The following is a 20156-nucleotide window of genomic DNA, read 5'->3' as shown; positions in this document are numbered from 1 at the left end:
CTTCCCCAATGAAAGATGTCCACTGATGGATGTCTACTCAACATACTACATACTCGTCCACTTAGTATATAGTATACCACACAGTAGTCCACATAGTACATTGGTATATAGTATACCACACAGTAGTCCACATAGTACATTGGTATATAGTATACCACACAGTAGTCCACATAGTACATTGTATATTCCATAGAGTGGAGATGACAAGCAAGGACAAGAAGAGAGGGTAGTTGAGGGGTCGGTGGTGTGGGTTCCTTCTCACCTGCTGGGAATATCCACAGAAGAACTGGTACAAAAACTGAGGTAAGATGAAGCAAAGGTTCTGCGGACCAAGAGAGGAGACTTTAGAGGTCGGAGGGAGACGCCGCGGCGTGCCGTCGTCCTACCTTGTAGAAGAAGTACTGCACCAGGTGAGCGATGCGGACGTAGTAGAGGTGTCCGTGCGCCAGCAGGAGCTTCTTCAGGTGTTTGAGTTTGGGAATGGCGTAGTCGCTGTTCCTCACCGCCTGGCGACCTTCTTTACCCTTGATGCCTGACATGGACAAGTCCGGTCATCACGCTATGAATGCCATGAATGCATCAGACCGAGATGTCCTACCGATGCCAACGTGAGCTTCCAAAATCATGCTGACGTCATTGGCGCCATCGCCGATGGAGAGGGTGATGGGGTTGCCCTTGGAGTGCTTCACCAGTTTCACGATCTAAGGGACGCATGAAGAAAGCGGTCATCATCAAGTGGACATCACAGACTACGTTTGAATCCACTGTAGCAAGGATGATGATGATGATTCCCCAACCTGGGCCTTCTGCAGCGGCGCCATGCGGCAGCACAGCACGGCGGTGCAGTTCTGACAGATCTGGAGGAAGAGGTTCCTGTAGTGGCTGGAGTTGGAATCGCTGGAGTTGAGCACCATGGACAGCGTGGCTCCGTCAATAATCAAACCATAGTCGTGGTCTGGGAGGGACCAGTTCCTGCTTCAAGACAACTATGATGTAGCAAGGACAGCAATGGAGGCCAAGCTTTACGGAGGGGGGGGGGCACTACACACCGACTGCCGGCGGCCTCCAAGAGCGGCGCCTCCTGCACGGCTTTCTTGTGATACTCCAGCAAGAGCTCGTGCAGCCGCTCCTCACGCTTCCGACCTCCTCCTTCAAGAGCGCGCACCGTCAGCTCCAACAGCTCCGTGCTCCTCTGGAACAGCCGACAGGCCAGACAGGTGGACTTGGCCGTCTCCATTTTGTCCCCCGTCAACACCCAGATCTTGATGCCGGCCCCTTGCAGCGCCTCCATGGTCTCCGCGGCTTCCTCCTGGAGCCTGAAAGAAGATCGTGAAGAATGAATGCACGCGTGGAGCCCCCACGTGAGCCCCCCACGTGTCTGCAGAATGACCATCATGTTGGACGGTATTTACACCAAGTCACCACCAGAGGGCACTATCGCCTCACAAAAACAATGACCGACCACAGTGCACCTTGCTGGGCCATGCCAGGTGGGTTCATCGGGGGGGTTCATCCACGGATGAATGTTTGTTTTTTTATTCAATGGGTGCAGCTTAGCTTAGCTTAGCCTAGGGTCAGGTTAGCTTAGGTTAGGATTAAATAGCGATGAGTTCTACAGTCCAGAAAGGAGGGCAGCCTAGAGCTGCAAACGTTCCACAGCTTATTAGCTTGTAGGAAGTCGGAAGCTGTCAGGAATTTTACTTTCCTGGAGCTGACTAAACTCCAAACTCCCTGAGCTTCTTGCCAAGGCAGCTTCAACAAGGAGCAGGATGGGAGATGAGACGACGTGCGTTGGCACCCACCGATCCTCCACAGCAGTGGCACCGATGAGGCTCATGCCGGTCTCCACCTCGTTATAAACGGCCATCAGCTTCTCCTCTCTGTCCTGCAGGGCCAGCCTGGCGTCCCTCAGCCCCGCGTCCGCCTGGGCGTACTCCTCCTTGCTGAGACGCTTGTAAGCCACACACAGCGTCCTGTAGCCCTCCTGTGCACCATCAACACACGCGGCGCAGGTTGAGTCCCCTGCAGGATGCCTGGGAGTCCCTCATCAGGACCCACCTTTGCGTTCCGGTCCACGTGCACACGGATCCTTTCCACTTCGTCCGGCTTGACACGGGGGAAGATGGAGGAGTCTGCTCCCTTGCAGAAGAGAAGAATATCACCTGAAGACACAAACACAACATCAGGACTTTACTTCTTTATCTTCACCAGAAGATTCCATGTACAGTCAATCCTCCTTGGAGGTTCATTGGTTCCACTCCAGAGCGCCATGAGCCACTACTAGCCTCACTAACTAGCCACTGAAATCATGTTCCTACACTAGAGACCTCTAGACATGAAATAACACCCCTATAGTCACCTTTACACTCCTATATATATTCTATACAGTACATATAAACATCAGACAAAAGCAGAGCACCCCCATCCCATCAGAGCACCCCCATCCCATCAGAGCACCCCCATCCCATCAGAGCACCCCCATCCCATCAGAGCACCCCCATCCCATCAGAGCACCCCCATCCCATCAGAGCACCCCCATCCCATCAGAGCACCCCCATCCCATCAGAGCACCCCCATCCCATCAGAGCACCCCCATCCCATCAGAGCATCCCCGTGGAAAGAAAAGGAAGCCCTCACCTGATTTGCATCTGACAATGACACTCATTCTCCTTCTCACGGGGTCAAAGTTCAGCACGTGAAGCAGCTCGTAGCTGTTGGCCAAAAGTCGGTAAATCAGTGAGCGTTGAGGCGAGAGACGAACGAGGAGCCAAGAACTTACACTTCGATTTCATTGCTGCTGTTCAGGATCTTCATGGCTTTGCTTTCCAGACCCAGAAATGTGAACCCGTACCTGCAGGGGGAGACAAAGCCCCACAAGTAAAAACACATCCGCCTCCTTTCCACCTGCCCCCATGTGAGGCCGGCCCCTTGCCTCATGGCCCCCTTGACCAGGGCCACCTCGTCCGGCGAGGACGCGATGAAGCCCATCTGGTCGCCGGGTCGCTCCGGACCGTTTCCGTCTATTCGTAGGCAGTCCACCTGGTCGGCCGGTCTGGTTTCTGGTGGATGACCCCGCTCGGGGGACTCCTTCACCTGGACCGTGTGGCACAGGCAAAGGGCGCGCAGGAACAGCTCCTCACGATCCTCATGGGACAAAAAGGACTCGACTAGTACAGCAATAATCCATTTTACACACACGGCACAATCTTAGCTTACTGAGGCGATGCTAGCATGTTTGAATAAACACGCTAAACACACAACCCATGTCTGGTACTGGCTTCTGGGACTGGCTTCTGGGACTGGCTTCTGGGACTGGGTTCTGGGACTGGGTTCTGGGACTGGGTTCTGGGACTGGGCTTCAAGCCCAACAGAAGGCCATCATATACAGTAGCTGTACAGACTATTTATGGCCAATCACGGTCTTATCAACACAGGGGTGGTAAAAGAGGGTGTAAAGCATTATCAGGGCGTTATTGGGACGTTATCAGGGCGTTATCAGGGCGTTATCAGGGCGTTATCAGGGCACCAACACTAGAGGAGGAGACCGCACGAGTGAGTAGACCGCAGGGTACGTGCAGCCATATGTTGCGGCTTGCAAGATTTATTTTGGGGTTCTTGATTGATCTGCTCTGGTAGAACAGATGGGGCGACGGCGCCACGCCTACCTTGCCAGCTTTTTGCTTCATTACGCTCACGGGCCCGTCTGTGGCATCCGATCCGTCCACCTGGGAGTCCCGGCGGCGGTGCTTGTACTGGATCCCGTCGATGCAGCACTCGATGAACTCCATGTTGTTCTGAGTGAGGGTGCCCGTCTTGTCTGTGAACACGTACTCCACCTGCAGGCCGCCACCACAACGCAGGGATAGAAGACTGCCGTTAGCATGTTAGCATGTTAGCATGTTAGCATGTCATGGCTGCGTCGTCTTGGATTCTGGTGTCAAACCGTGCCAACGTTTCACATCACGAGGTTTGTGCATTTGGAAGTGAGCCCTGAAAGACGTTAGGGATGGCTCGGAACGCTCGCTTCCAACCAATCCCAGCGGAGTGGCCGTGCCTGGAGGCGGGTTTTGGGTGGATTCAATTTCAGAATAGGTGCAGATTGTGGAAGATCTAGAAAGCTGTGTGTGGGGGTTATGGTGTGTCGCTGCTCTACAGGAGTCCACACCTCCATAGGAGGGGCCAACATCAGCATCATAGGTCCTGCTTAACCTTCACGCAGCTTGAACACCCAGTGGCTCCCCTCACGGTTTACACTGGAGGGGGTCTTTGGGGTCGGGCGTTGGGGTTTAGAAAAAGGTAGAAATACGTCTTTGGTATGGAATGAGTTAACTGGAGAGAGGGCGTCCGCCCCCCGGGTTACCCTCATTGGGTCTGATAATTATCGTGCACCCTCGTTAGCATTCATGGCAGTCCGGTCTGACCTGTCCGAGTTCCTCATTGAGGTCGGAGGTGTTGACCAGCGCCCCTTCCTGGATTTCTGGGTCGAAAAAGTCCTTGTCCCAGCCGATGAAGAAGGATCCCAAAAACTTCTGCATCTCAACCGTCACATACATGGACACGGGAATGATGAAGTTGAAGAGCACCATGAAGGACAGGAAGTCCGTGAACATCCTCAGGTACTGTGGAGAGAAATTCCACCTTTCATAAATGCTAAATGCTAAGTGCTAAGTGCTACATGCCACGTGACTCACCAGGTTGGTGTCCTTCTCTTTCTGGGTTTTCTGGTTGTACCAAGGCTCATCCTGGCCAGGCGTGTTCTGCCAGACATACTTGAGCGTGGTGCACACCAGTGCCTTGCTCACCAGTATGCAGAGGTAAACCAACAGGAAGGCATTGATGGACCTGCAAGGTTCACACACGGTGAGCAACGACAGGTGGGCATGCCAGGTACGCGTCGCACCCGTCCAACTCACTTCTCCACGGCTGAACGCTTCTGAGACTTGCCCTGATAGTTGAGAGCCATCTTGGTCTCCATGCCGGTGTACACGGCCACACCTGGACAACCACAAGCAACCACGTGACCACTTGGACTGGCTGGTACGGGACGAGAGGGACGCATTAGCAACTCACCCGACACCTTCTCGGTGTTCTTTAGGGTCGCCCCTTTCAGCAACAGGTTCTCAGGGCCCAAAGACCTGCACACAAACGCACCACCGACGTCCATCAGGACAAGAATTAGCACGTTCCTGAGCTTTGCTAACTTGAGAAGCTGGTGACCTGAACGAGCTCTCACCTCACCGCAGGCTCCTGATTGCTTTTGTAGATGTGCATACGCCCCACGAACCTAGCACGGAGAAGACATGGGTCACATGGGTTCAGTAGAAGCCTTCATGGAAGCTCAGGCCAAGCCCTGGATCAACACCTACTTGTAAAGGTCGGGCTGGGGCTGCTCACACTCGATGGTGGCACTGAGGGACTCCAGATCCTCCATGTCTGGAACCGTGTAATGCGTCTGCAGAAAACCAGCAGTTACAACGTGGGCACACGGTGACCAGTAGACTTGCCAGTAGTTCCACCAAGACCACTTCCTTCATGGCGCTTCATGGCGCTTCATGGCTTCCACACCCCCACCATGACAAGGCCGCTTCCTCCAGTTTAGAAAACTGTTTACAATCTTCTACATCATACATCATTACCATTAGAGACCCCAAGACATGACAGACACATGTGGAGGAACATGTGGAGGAACATCCAAAAGCAGAGTTCATATTAAGAGCAATATCCAAGCATGGCTCCTCCAGGACTTACTTTGTGGTTGGACTCTCCATCCAGACTAGCAGTGGTAACAAAGCAGGTGTTGTCGTCTCTGCTGGACTGGAGCAGGATCAGATCACAGGGAAAGGTCTCGTCTTCCTTCACCTGCAAAACATCGCCCACCTGCACAAAGCACACCAAAGCACCTCCAAGGTAAGGAGCCTCCACGCCCCATGGAGATATGCTAGCATTCCCATCTATGGCGGCGCCTCCTGGAGACACGCAGCCCGGCCAGGATGGTGTCAGGTACCTTGATCTTCTCGCTGTCCTTCCGGAGCCTGCGACCTCTTTCCAGCACCACCACCGGGTACTTGTTGACCTCGTTGTCGGCTTTGTGCCGCAGCCAGTCCTCGTAGCCCTGTTGGGAGGCAGAGTCACGTGGGCTTGGATTTCTCCTCCATCCCAAGATGCGGCATCAGGTGATACGGATACGGATACGGATACGGATACGGAAGGGAAGGGAAGGGAAGGGAGGGAAGGGAAGGGAAGGGAAGGACTGCAAGCCGAGGCGGTGACGCCAGGCGGATGAAAGACATCTACCAACTAAAAGTAAATATTCCTCAAATACCTTTTGGATTAAGACGACATGGTGCTAACTCACATACTAGCATGCTCTGCTAAACTAAGCTAACCCGGCTAGCTTCCATTCCCTCTCCATAAGAGCGGGATTTTTCTGCCAGTTGAATGTGTACTTTGGGACCGGCTGGTAGTATTAATGTGGTACCCGGTACTTCTGACCTTCTCTATCCGTGTGTCCGTGTGTTTACATAAGGAAGTCCGCCCACTGTTGTCCATTTCAAAGGCCCGGCAGGAGACCAACTCCAAAGTCCATCCCTAAACAATACATCTAAGAGTTCTCTGGAGGCCCATCCCCCCCCAATCAGAATCCACCAGAAGTGTATTATTCCAGAGTCCAGGAGAATTAGTCATGTTCCAGCATTAAAAAAAAAAGGGGGGGGGATAGAGTTGCTGCTCCTTACCTGCTTGATGGCTGTCACGGTAATCACAAAACATAAAGGTAGGCCACTGGTGACTGGGCTGGTGGGCGTGTCCACTATCACCTGTCCGGGAAGACCACAAGGAGCGTCAGGGATCATCCTGGAGTAACACCTTGATGAGCAGAAGGACTCCGTACAAGATCTCACAGTACTCATCTTACACTTTCACTCATTACTTCCAGATACTTCATTGATACACTTTCACTCATTACTTCCAGATACTTCATTGTTTGTTGTACAATTACTGCTTAGATACTTCATTGATACACTTTCACTCATTACTTCTAGATACTTCATTGATTGAAGTACAATTACTTCTTAGATACTTCATTGATACACTTTCACTCATTACTTCTAGATACTTCATTGATTGAAGTACAATTACTTCTTAGATACTTCATTGATTGAAGTACAATTACTTCTTAGGTACTTCATTGATTGAAGTACAATTACTTCTTAGATACTTCATTGATTGAAGTACAATTACTTCTTAGATACTTCATTGATTGAAGTACAATTACTTCTTAGATACTTCATTGATCCACTTTCACTAATTACTTCTAGATACTTCATTGATTGAAGTAAGGCTGTTCCTGTGACCCCCCCCCCCCCCCCCCATCAAACAGCCAATGAGGAAGATGGGATAACCATGATGTGTCTGAGGTCTTCCATTCCCGGAGAACGGAATGGAAGACTCACCTCAACCTCCTGCTTTCCCAAACATGCAAATGGAAGCCAGTTTTACAAATGGGCGCTGTAATAATAATAATAATAATAATAATAATAATAATAATAATAATAATAATAACATTATTAATAATAATAATGAGGTAATCCCAATCAGCCAGTTTGAGGCGTACCACCTGACCCAAACACCACCGTTCCATTCCCACCGGAATGTCTGATCCAGCTTTCCTTGACTTAAGCGGGAACAATCTGGAACGTAGAAATGAGTCCAAATAAAAAGGAGTTGGTGGAGTAGCTGGCTAGAAGGACCTGCTGCCCCTGCCATCGCAACCTGGTAACAACCAGTAACAGCATCGGTACAGTACAGTACAGTACTATACAGTACCAGCATTAGTAACAGGTCCGGGAGTCGGATCAGCGGGACCACTAATGAGGGCGGCCACGGCAACAAGGATCAGTTTTCCCCAGAACGGCCCCTCCTAAAGCATCACGTGCGTGGAATGAAGGCTGGGCTGATCAGAGAAGATGTCTAAACCACCACAAAGCTTGTAGGACATCACGTCCCCGAGATGCAGCAGCCAGATGGTGAAAGCACAGCTTGGAGACCAGACGGTGCTACTGTGCCTCCTTAGAACTTCAGTCTGGTCGGATTGATCAGGATGACACATTTGATGGCCGACTATAAAAAGATGGATGATGTTTTCTCCCACGTCCTCAAATACTCTTCTTTCATCTTTTATACCTTGCTGTGAAAGCACTACCACAACCACGCTTGGAAATGCAGTATTTATAGTACTGCTCAAAATACACGCTGTATGTGGGGTCTATTGTATCTTTGCAAACATGAAATACACACAAAATATCATGGTGTAGTAGTACCAGTAGTAGTACCAGTAGTGGCGTGGTATCAGCACAGTATCAGAGCAGCACGGATCTCCATCAGTCAGGAAGTATGTCAGGGAGAGAGACGGATGAGAAGGAACAGCCCCCCCCCCAAGTCCCAGGGTATTGTTGTGTGTGTGTATGGACCACTACATCTTCCCCTGACTTTACACCCCCCCCCCCCCATCCGTGTTCTAGCGCCTCCTTTCCTCTCCTGAGCCTCCAAAGCAGCATGTGTCCTATTCCCTATTCTCTCACGCATTCCCATTCCCATTTGATCAAATTCCAGCCAAGACACGCAGGGCTATTTATAGGAGAGTGGTGCTTTTTTATCGGCCTGTGTCTATTTGTGGCGCTCACAATCACACAGAGGAGCTTCCTGGCTGCTGACGTTAGCAGCGCAGCGCTGCAGGGGGGGCGGGGGCGGAAGGGGGGGGGGTGTTAGTAGAGAGAGGGAAGAGAAACGGGGAAGAAAAGACACCAAAAGGGAAGAGAATCAAAGAGCGAGGAAGAGCTTTGACATTTGCTTGATGGTGCAGCACCCGCATTGCCATCTTGGGGGGGGGGGGGGGGGGGGGGGGGGGCTGTACCTCTGATATGCTAGTACCCTGCGTGGGAGAGAAGCGAGTGGTTATGAAAGGAGCCGTGGGGGGAAGTTGGCTGAGGGAAGAGCGGCAGCAGAGCCAGCAGACCGGCTGGGCTGCTCGGAGCGTGTGCCCGAATACAGTGCACCTTGCTGGGCCACAGCTGGTGTCTCCTCCCCCTCTATACTGCGGCTGTCCTGGTAGTACTCAAGTCACGATACTTCATTAGTACACATCAACAGGTACACTTGACCACATCCGCGGCGGTCCTGGGAAGCCCAACGTTATGGTATCAGTTGGACTAAAAGCGGTACGGTGCGTCTCATTGGGTGTCTAATGGGGCGGAGAAAGACAGGAATGTGCAGTCGGGTATTGCAGTACAACTTGGGGGTAGACGCCAAGTCTCCTGATGACCCCTCCCACAGCCAAACACTGACAACGCTAGCAGTCATCACATTTGGTTCTACGGTCTGAACGCCAGCTGACGCTATCTGGAAAGTCACCCATCAAGTTCCAGCATCCGCCCTGGAACATGTAAACACACACACGGCATCTATAAACACCAGGCTGCCCCCCCCCCCGGTCAGAGCTCCCAAGTATACACACCCACCATGTCATTAGGGTCCAATCGCTGGAAAACACCTCAGGCTGTTGTGTTGCGTCAACAACGCCAGGCCAGGAGAAGGACGCTGCGTGATAATCATGGAATTTCCTTTGCGGTCCGGATAGCCCGCCTGGTTTAGGTACGGCTTGGCTCGTTGGGCCAATGAGGAAGGAGAGGACCACTGCAGCATAGCATGACGACACCAGCAGCAACCAGGAGGAGACGGCTGCACTGCTGAGGTTCCTTGGCATCGGATCAGGAGGACGGAAGGGAACAAACCACAATCCCAATCTCTGTTCTACTGCCTGGATGAAGCCTTGTAGGAAGCACTGTTCCACCAAGAACTACCCTGCTGGGGTAGGGACACCACAGCCGGCTAGCAACTAGCTTAGCACACTAGGCCCCCAAGCCCCCACCAGGCATTCAGATCTTACATGAGGATTGTGATGATGGAATTCCAAATCCATAAAGCGAGGGCATACAGAGCTCGGCAAACGGCACGTGTGTGTGGGGGGGTGGGGGGGGGGGGGGTGTTAATGAATGAAGGATTGCTCACCTGCACCAGGAAGATGATGAGGAAGTAGAAATTGGCAATTCTTCTGAACTGTTCAAACAGGTTCTTTGGTAAAAAGTTCCACACGGTGTACTGTGGGGGGGGACAAGAGGCCATCAGATAGAGCAGCGGGTTCAAGGCCAGTGGGAGAGGGCTGTGGGGCCAAGCAGGTACCATGCGGTGGAACTTATACACACACAGCAAAAAGGCGTGAAAATGGAAAGCTGATGCTTGATGGTGGAACCACTTATGGTTCCACCATCTTAGCATCCATAAAAAACAATACACAAAAAGTTGCAGGTGATGCTAATCAATTCTCATTCCATGTTTCATTTGGTGATCAGAATAAGCTGCAGGCCAGACAGCCCATGGGTGGGGAGGGACGCTGGACCCCCCATGTGGGGGGGCAGGCATAGGAAGCAATAAGGCAGCCTTTATGAAGACAGTAACTCAGCATAGGGAGCCGTGGAAATGCTGCCACAGCACAACAGTCCGTGTCATTTTGCCAGAGAAAAAAAAGGGGGGGGGAGGCTTAATGAGAAAAGATGGCGGAGGGGGGGGCAAGGGGAGGGATGGGAGTAGAAAAGGCGGCGACGGGCCAATGCAGAGCGTGAAGGCAACACATGATGGACAGCAGATGGACGCCTGTCAGTCTACTTATTTCCAGGAGGAGCTTGCTGGACACGCCCACTTTGTGTGCCCTCAGTCTCCACTTGGATAAAAACATGACAAGCGTCTTACCTTGGATGACACAATCCTGTTGTCACAAAACTTTGGCGGGATGAAAGGCTCGCTGGCGGAATGTGGCCGATGACCCACGTAGATGGTCCTGCTGTCTCCTCTTCGTTCCTCGCCTTTCAGCTGGGGGGGGGGCAGAGCACAGATGAGGAGGACATGAAGATGGAGGACATGCAGCAACAACCAGCCTGCTTGATGTTGGCGCTCTCACATGCTTCCTGTCATGTAAACAAACCAGGGATTTTCTCAGGGATGTCCCACTCTGCTGCATTTTCCCTGTCCGTCACTTTCATTGGACGCAAGCAAATTAGTGTCTGGATGTGTAATTAAAGACAAAAGGCTATTTGACACCACGTGGACCCACGCTAAAGACCGTAATCCCTCTTGCATGGCTGCTAACTGGCCCCATACAACATGTATTATTAGAGCCCTCTTGACATGAAATAGCACCCCTATAATCACATTTACATTCATATTACCCAACATAGTAGCCATAGCAGGAGGCGCAAGAAGACTTGTGCTTGTGTGTGTTGCTATAAATGTGTTCCCTGGGGAACCTGAGTGGCGGGGGGACAGTGAGTGACGCTGGGGGTTCAGAGTCAAGTTTCTAACCCTAACCGTAGCAAGGAGCATCTGGGTTGAGGCCAGATCTACCACCAAGCGAGGAGCATCTGGGTTGAGGCCAGATCTACCACCAAGCGAGGAGCATCTGGGTTGAGGCCAGATCTACCACCAAGCGAGGAGCATCTGGGTTGAGGCCAGATCTACCACCAAGCGAGGAGCATCTGGGTTGAGGCCAGATCTACCACCAAGCGAGGAGCATCTGGGTTGAGGCCAGATCTACCACCAAGTGAGGAGCATCGTGGCCCAGTGCCAGGGAGTGTGAGTATTAGAGCGACCTGGATGGCGAGCTGCAAGAGTCCAGTTCTAGATAAAAGCCAGACTAATCGGAGGCGCTGAGTGGGCGCCGAGGAACCTTTAGATGATGCAGTCAGCCTTCATGACAAACACCAAGTGGAAACACCAAACGTTCATTCAACACATCCAAGCTTTGCTTTGTGTTTCCTTACACGACAGCATGGCCGCATCTTGCTGGGAACGCATTCATCTAGCACTCTGCAGGACCGGATGGACCGGACTGGGAGAGGGGGGGGGGGGGGGGGGGGGGGATGAGTAAGAGAGAGGAAGTACAAAAAGGAACCGCCCACACTCCTACAGTGTACTACTGTAGTGTTGTACTTTTATTCAGATCTCCCCCAGCTGCTCTTCCTCCTCTCTGAACGCAACTAGGGCTTTGTGAGGGACTCGAGCACAGCAGCAAGGTTCCACCTGGAACGAGCGCTAGCCCTCCAGCCATGTTCATGTATGTGCTAACAAAAGGGCTTTGTGGGCTTTTGATGGCTCAGACAGGGTTTTAATAGGCTGGCTGTGACCTTGGCTGACATTGACAAAGAATGGACCCCTAAAAGCTCATCAACACCCGATGAAATGGTCTTTTTTCCAGATGTTTACCTTTCCCACTACTGGTACCAGCAGAGTGAGCCTCAAGGGTTAGTGACTAACATGGCCATCAATGAGATGAAAAATACTTAGAAGCTACACGTCATTGACAGTCAAGTCCTACCACATCAATACCAAGAAGTAGACTGCTCCAATACCAAGAAGTAGACTGCTCCAATACCAAGAAGTAGACTGCTCCAATACCAAGAAGTAGACTGCTCCAATACCAAGAAGTAGACTGCTCCAATACCAAGAAGTAGACTGCTCCAATACCAAGAAGTAGACTGCTCCAATACCAAGAAGTAGACTGCTCCAATACCAAGAAGTAGACTGCTCCAATACCAAGAAGTAGACTGCTCCATGATGAAGGAGCACCAGCCACCAAACCAATCGGATCAATAAAGCAAATAACCATCTAATTGAGCTCAAGTCAGGAGCTAATGGTGCTTTAGAACATCCAGTCAGCCTGAAGCTTTCCATCAGATGATGCCTTCACTCTAATTACACACGCTTTGGGAGATGGGGGGGGGGGGGGGGGGGCATGGGGGCTCTAGAAGCAGGGACATAACAGACATGTCATTGCCAAACAATACAACTTTAGTCCTCTTGTTTCACCACCTCCCAAATACACTTCAGCATCATTAGAGCCCTCTAGACATGAACTAGCACCCCTACAGCCTCAGTCTAACTATCTATCTTTACACTCCCATTATCCAAGATAGTACATGAGGAAATATGTGACATATTGAACACAATTCCTGCCTTCTAAATACACTTGAGCATTATTAGAGCCCTCTAGACATGAACTAGCACCCCTATAGTTTCCTTTACACTCCCATTACCCAATACAGCAGACAAGAGGAAATATGAGACATATTGAACCCGTTTCCCACCTTCTAAATATGCTTTTTAACATCATTAGAGTACTCCAGACATGAACTAGCACCCCTATAGTCTCATTTACACCCCCATGACCCAATACAGTAGACACAAGGAAATATGAGACATACTGAACATAATTCCTGCCTTCTACATATGCCTTTTAACATCATTAGAGTACTCCAGGCATGAACTAGCACCCCTATAGTCTCCTTTACACCCCCATGACCCAATACAGTAGACACAAGGAAATATGAGACATACTGAACATAATTCCTGCCTTCTACATATGCCTTTTAACATCATTAGAGCCCTCTAGACATGAACTAGCATCCCTATAGTCTCCTTTACACCCCCATGACCCAATACAGTAGACACGAGGAAATATGAGACATATTTAGACATATCTAAATATGCTTTTTAAGATCATTAGAGCCCTCTAGACATGAACTAGCACCCCTATAGTCTCCTTTACACCCCCATGACCCAATACAGTAGACACGAGGAAATATGAGACATATTTAGACATATCTAAATATGCTTTTTAAGATCATTAGAGCCCTCTAGACAGGAAGTAACACCCCCATAGTTTCCTTTACACTCACCCAACATAGAGTAGATACATAAGAGTAAACAAGACTGGTGGTGGTATGTGCTGCTATAAATGTACCCCCCCCCCCCCCCCCCCCCCAAGGGGGGAGCCAAGAGGTTCAGCTAGAGTTTCATCTTCCCTGGGTGGTGGTAGCCACAGCACTGCAATAAAAGGCGGTGCTGGTGCTTGTGTCTCACCTAAAATGAATCCAACAGGGGAGCAGCAATAATATCACAGCAGTCATTGGTGGACCCATATACAGGAAGTATGACATCATACAGATATCATCATAGGTCAGATAACACACCACTTCCTGTCATGAGTCCCGAGCTAAACGTTCACTTTCTCAGGAAGACATCTTGTGTGTAGGCGCTGTGGCCTTTGATACGTGAAGGAGGTTCACCACCAGAAGGTTCTACCATCTTACGTTCACGTTCATCCTATTCAAGCAGCCACCAGTTGTTCTACCATCTTACGTTCACGTTCATCCTATTCAAGCAGCCACCAGTTGTTGTTCTACCATCTTACGTTCACGTTCATCCTATTCAAGCAGCCACCAGTTGTTGTTCTACCATCTTACGTTCACGTTCATCCTATTCAAGCAGCCACCAGTTGTTGTTCTACCATCTTACGTTCATGTTCATCCTATTCAAGCAGCCACCAGTTGTTGTTCTACCATCTTACGTTCACGTTCATCCTATTCAAGCAGCCACCAGTTGTTCTACCATCTTACGTTCACGTTCATCCTATTCAAGCAGCCACCAGTTGTTCTACCATCTTACGTTCACGTTCATCCTATTCAAGCAGCCACCAGTTGTTCTACCATCTCACGTTCACGTTCATCCTATTCAAGCAGCCACCAGTTGTTCTACCATCTTACGTTCACGTTCATCCTATTCAAGCAGCCACCAGTTGTTCTACCATCTTACGTTCATGTTCATCCTATTCAAGCAGCCACCAGTTCTACCATCTTACGTTCATGTTCATCCTATTCAAGCAGCCACCAGTTGTTCTACCATCTTACGTTCATGTTCATCCTATTCAAGCAGCCACCAGTTGTTCTACCATCTTACGTTCACGTTCATCCTATTCAAGCAGCCACCAGTTGTTCTACCATCTTACGTTTACGTTCATCCTATTCAAGCAGCCACCAGTTGTTGTTCTACCATCTTACGTTCATGTTCATCCTATTCAAGCAGCCACCAGTTGTTGTTCTACCATCTTACGTTCATGTTCATCCTATTCAAGCAGCCACCAGTTGTTCTACCATCTTATGTTCACGTTCATCCTATTCAAGTAGCCACCAGTTGTTGTTCTACCATCTTACGTTCATGTTCATCCTATTCAAGCAGCCACCAGTTGTTGTTCTACCATCTTACGTTCATGTTCATCCTATTCAAGCAGCCACCAGTTGTTGTTCTACCATCTTACGTTCATGTTCATCCTATTCAAGCAGCCACCAGTTGTTCTACCATCTTACGTTTACGTTCATCCTATTCAAGCAGCCACCAGTTGTTGTTCTACCATCTTACGTTCATGTTCATCCTATTCAAGCAGCCACCAGTTGTTGTTCTACCATCTTACGTTCATGTTCATCCTATTCAAGCAGCCACCAGTTGTTGTTCTACCATCTTACGTTCATGTTCATCCTATTCAAGCAGCCACCAGTTGTTCTACCATCTTACGTTCACGTTCATCCTATTCAAGCAGCCACCAGTTGTTGTTCTACCATCTTACGTTCATGTTCATCCTATTCAAGCAGCCACCAGTTGTTCTACCATCTTACGTTCACGTTCATCCTATTCAAGCAGCCACCAGTTGTTCTACCATCTTACGTTCATGTTCATCCTATTCAAGCAGCCACCAGTTGTTCTACCATCTTACGTTCATGTTCATCCTATTCAAGCAGCCACCAGTTGTTCTACCATCTTACATTCATGTTCATCCTATTCAAGCAGCCACCAGTTGTTGTTCTACCATCTTACGTTCACGTTCATCCTATTCAAGCAGCCACCACCAGTTGTTCTACCATCTTACGTTCACGTTCATCCTATTCAAACAGCCACCAGTTGTTCTACCATCTTACGTTCACGTTCATCCTATTCAAGCAGCCACCAGTTGTTCTACCATCTTACGTTCACGTTCATCCTATTCAAGCAGCCACCAGTTGTTGTTCTACCATCTTACGTTCATGTTCATCCTATTCAAACAGCCACCAGTTGTTCTACCATCTTACGTTCACGTTCATCCTATTCAAGCAGCCACCAGTTGTTCTACCATCTTACGTTCATGTTCATCCTATTCAAGCAGCCACCAGTTCTACCATCTTACGTTCATGTTCATCCTATTCAAGCAGCCACCAGTTGTTCTACCATCTTACGTTCACGTTCATCCTATTCAAGCAGCCACCAGTTGTTGTTCTACCATCTTACGTTCACCCTATTCAAGCAGCCACCAGTTGTTGTTCTACCATCTTACGTTCACGTTCATCCTATTCAAGCAGCCACCAGTTGTTCTACCATCTTACGTTTACGTTCATCCTATTCAAGCAGCCACCAGTTGTTGTTCTACCATCTTACGTTCATGTTCATCCTATTCAAGCAGCCACCAGTTGTTGTTCTACCATCTTACGTTCATGTTCATCCTATTCAAGCAGCCACCAGTTGTTCTACCATCTTACGTTCACGTTCATCCTATTCAAGCAGCCACCAGTTGTTGTTCTACCATCTTACGTTCATGTTCATCCTATTCAAACAGCCACCAGTTGTTCTACCATCTTACGTTCACGTTCATCCTATTCAAGCAGCCACCAGTTGTTCTACCATCTTACGTTCATGTTCATCCTATTCAAGCAGCCACCAGTTCTACCATCTTACGTTCATGTTCATCCTATTCAAGCAGCCACCAGTTGTTCTACCGTCTTACGTTCATGTTCATCCTATTCAAGCAGCCACCAGTTGTTCTACCATCTTACGTTTACGTTCATCCTATTCAAGCAGCCACCAGTTGTTGTTCTACCATCTTACGTTCACCCTATTCAAGCAGCCACCAGTTGTTGTTCTACCATCTTACGTTCACGTTCATCCTATTCAAGCAGCCACCAGTTGTTCTACCATCTTACGTTCACGTTCATCCTATTCAAGCAGCCACCAGTTGTTCTACCATCTTATGTTCATGTTCATCCTATTCAAGCAGCCACCAGTTGTTCTACCATCTTACGTTTACGTTCATCCTATTCAAGCAGCCACCAGTTGTTGTTCTACCATCTTACGTTCATGTTCATCCTATTCAAGCAGCCACCAGTTGTTGTTCTACCATCTTACGTTCATGTTCATCCTATTCAAGCAGCCACCAGTTGTTCTACCATCTTATGTTCACGTTCATCCTATTCAAGCAGCCACCAGTTGTTCTACCATCTTACGTTCATGTTCATCCTATTCAAGCAGCCACCAGTTGTTCTACCATCTTACGTTCATGTTCATCCTATTCAAGTAGCCACCAGTTGTTGTTCTACCATCTTACGTTCATGTTCATCCTATTCAAGCAGCCAGCAGTTGTTGTTCTACCATCTCACGTTCATCCTATTCAAGCAGCCACCAGTTGTTGTTCTACCATCTCACGTTCATCCTATTGAAGCAGCCACCAGTGGAGGCAACCTATTTCTTGAGACGATGGCATCTCGTCAGCATGGAAGTGTGTCAGCACCACGGATGAAAGTAGGCCGACGTTTCCAGTGAGTGTTTGTCACTTTTCCACCACAACACCCTCCTCCGACTCCACCTCCTCCTACTCCTCCTACTCCTCTTCAAGCGCTCCTCACAGCCAGGGAGACGTGCAAATCCATCCAACGCCTGTGTGAGCCAAGCTTCCTGCATCTGGGAAATGATCATGTTCAGCTTTCCGAGAAGTCTTACGACATGAAGAAGACCTCAGCTTTCTTCGAGGGAGGGGTGGGGAGTGTTAGCACGAGGTCACACGTAACTAACATGCCAACGCTAACACGTGAGTCACATGTGTTGCGTGTCGCACCCAAGGAAGAGTGGGTGTTGCTGCCACTTCCTTCTGGCCACCATTTGCATCTCCACTTGCTCATCTGGTGGTTTGGCTCATGTGTGACCCAGCTAGCATAGCGTGCTCCCCAGACACCCTGGGGGGTGCAGTAACCATCTAAACGTTTCAGGAGGTAAAAGAAGCGGCATGGAAAATCCACTACAGCGGGATCGACACCTTTGTTTGCCAGAGACTTCTATGGCATCACACTGGATGCTCGGAGCATGTGCCCGGATACAGTACACCTCGCTGGCACAAACCACTCTCCCATCTAAACCAGCAATGGGGATCATTCAGTCTTGGGAAGCAGAAAGTTAGCGTTGTTGGTTTGGAAAAACATAATGACAAAAATCAGAGGTGACCACATTGGTCCACCTACCAATTAGTAGTTCCTCTCAGGCCACACTAATGGTTCTCATGGTCCTAGAGAGGTGGCGTCCCATTGCCAGGACCAAATGGCCAGAGGAGCAGCGAGTGACGACATGTTGGAGATGCTATCTTCGCTATCTTTGACAGTGCAAAGCAAACTTAATATAGCGCTAAGACTTCAGAGCACATGAAAGCCTTTTTATTACTTTGTTATTCTTTCTGTAGCACCCCTATAGTCTCAGTCTATCTATCTATCTATACACTCCCATTATCCAATATAGTACATGAGGAAATATGTGACACAATTCCTGCCTTCCTAATACACTTGAGCATTATTAGAGCCCTCTAGACATGAACTAGCACCCCTATAGTCTCAGTCTATCTATCTATCTATACACTCCCATTATCCAATATAGTACATGAGGAAATATGTGACACAATTCCTGCCTTCCTAATACACTTGAGCATTATTAGAGCCCTCTAGACATGAACTAGCACCCCTATAGTTTCCTTTACACTCCCATTACCCAATACAGCAGACAAGAGGAAATATGAGACATATTGAACCCGTATCCCACCTTCTAAATATGCTTTTTAACATCATTAGAGTACTCTAGACATGAACTAGCACCCCTATAGTCTCCTTTACACCCCCATGACCCAATACAGTAGATACGAGGAAATATGAGACATATTTAGACATATTTGACAGTGCAAAGCAAACTTAATATAGCGCTAAGACTTCAGAGCACATGAAAGCCTTTTTATTACTTTGTTATTCTTTCTGTAGAACAAACTTTTGTTATTCTTTCTGTGGAACAAACTTTTGTTATTCTTTCTGTAGAACAAACTTTTGTTATTCTTTCTGTAGAACAAACTTTTGTTATTCTTTCTGTAGAACAAACTTTTGTTATTCTTTCTGTAGAACAAACTTTTGTTATTCTTTCTGTGGAACAAACTTTTGTTATTCTTTCTGTAGAAAAACTAGCATCATGACAGCTCGGCTAATTCAGCATCAACACCTTTAAGACGGCTAAGTGTCATGTTTCCAAAGATATTAGAAATGTAATTAATCACCCTTAAACTTCAAGGTTCCATTAGTGTGTGTGTGTGTGTGTGTGTGTAGACCTGGTCCTGGTCCAAAGTACCTCTTCTGAAATGTACTTGCATAAAATAGTCATTTGACAGCTGAACGGATCAATGCAAGGTGAGCAGAAAGTAATTGCAATTTAATGAACAGACTCTCCCTCTCAAGTCCTCCACATTAATATTAATAAAGACTCTTTTGATAGAATGACACCGCCATTACCCGCCATTTACCTCCATCCTGGTTCCCCCGACACGCGGCCAGCGGAGCAGCATGAAGAGCCCATATCGGTGGAGCGAGGGGCCTGATCCCATCCTAGGGAGCCGCTGTGGTCAGCCAAAGGCTCATTGTTCTGCTGGAATACCCGCAGCTGTACCAGACACAAAGTGTTCTGTATCGTGGGCTGGTACTGGCCTACATCGCGCCGAGTCCCTCGACAATCGGCGAGGGGGGGTGGGGGGTGGGGGGGGGGGGGACGCTTGAGATCAGAGCTGCTTCTTCAGTGGTTTGGATGTCTCGTAAAAAAAAACGAAGCCAGTTTTCTGGCCGCTTGTGCAACCAACCTGTTGTTGGCAGGCAGACTTTGGCAATGTTTGTGACAACACAGCAGGTGGCCGCAGGAGGAAGAGGAACCTCAAGCAAAATCTCGTACACGTTGGGGGTTTTTGGTTTAGTGCTAGCATAGAGAAACACACGTCTCTGCTTTGGCTCACTACAGCGTGATGGGTCAACAAGTCAACAACGTTGGCCACAGTAAGGCCACTTCCACTTCCCATTCAGTACCAAAAGATACTTTGGTGGAGGTCACAGTGGGGGGTTTAAACAGTCATTTCTGCAGCTTTTAAAGAGGACCTATTATGCTCATTTTGGGCCCTCTAG

General features: G+C 49.0%; 1 protein-coding gene across 5 annotated transcripts in view; it reads right to left on the bottom strand.

Moving 5' to 3' along the window:
- Positions 1-20156, bottom strand: part of atp11c (ATPase phospholipid transporting 11C) — a 31807-nt gene that overhangs the window by 5119 nt on the left and 6532 nt on the right. For 2 of the 5 annotated variants that reach the window (XM_058055328.1, XM_058055348.1), the window contains exons 2-23: positions 10804-10923; positions 10066-10155; positions 6735-6815; positions 6005-6112; positions 5749-5877; positions 5367-5452; positions 5234-5284; positions 5071-5135; positions 4914-4995; positions 4692-4842; positions 4422-4619; positions 3666-3836; positions 2933-3144; positions 2780-2851; positions 2638-2711; positions 2059-2162; positions 1803-1984; positions 1050-1316; positions 798-975; positions 599-701; positions 387-532; positions 263-322 (exon numbers count right to left, since the gene is read on the bottom strand). In XM_058055328.1, coding sequence (XP_057911311.1) covers positions 263-322; positions 387-532; positions 599-701; positions 798-975; positions 1050-1316; positions 1803-1984; positions 2059-2162; positions 2638-2711; positions 2780-2851; positions 2933-3144; positions 3666-3836; positions 4422-4619; positions 4692-4842; positions 4914-4995; positions 5071-5135; positions 5234-5284; positions 5367-5452; positions 5749-5877; positions 6005-6112; positions 6735-6815; positions 10066-10155; positions 10804-10923 — 2730 coding nt within the window. Of the gene's footprint in view, positions 1-262; positions 323-386; positions 533-598; positions 702-797; positions 976-1049; positions 1317-1802; positions 1985-2058; positions 2163-2637; positions 2712-2779; positions 2852-2932; positions 3145-3665; positions 3837-4421; positions 4620-4691; positions 4843-4913; positions 4996-5070; positions 5136-5233; positions 5285-5366; positions 5453-5748; positions 5878-6004; positions 6113-6734; positions 6816-10065; positions 10156-10803; positions 10924-19510; positions 19709-20156 lie in introns of those variants that run through there. The other 3 variants (XM_058055311.1, XM_058055339.1, XM_058055320.1) reach the window with 3 other exon arrangements.

This window comes from Doryrhamphus excisus, chromosome 2 (assembly GCF_030265055.1).
Source record: "Doryrhamphus excisus isolate RoL2022-K1 chromosome 2, RoL_Dexc_1.0, whole genome shotgun sequence".
Classification (NCBI taxonomy): Eukaryota; Metazoa; Chordata; class Actinopteri; order Syngnathiformes; family Syngnathidae; genus Doryrhamphus; species Doryrhamphus excisus.
The sequence above is the reverse complement of the archived record's forward strand: the minus strand, read 5'-3'. Positions and strand labels throughout refer to the sequence as shown.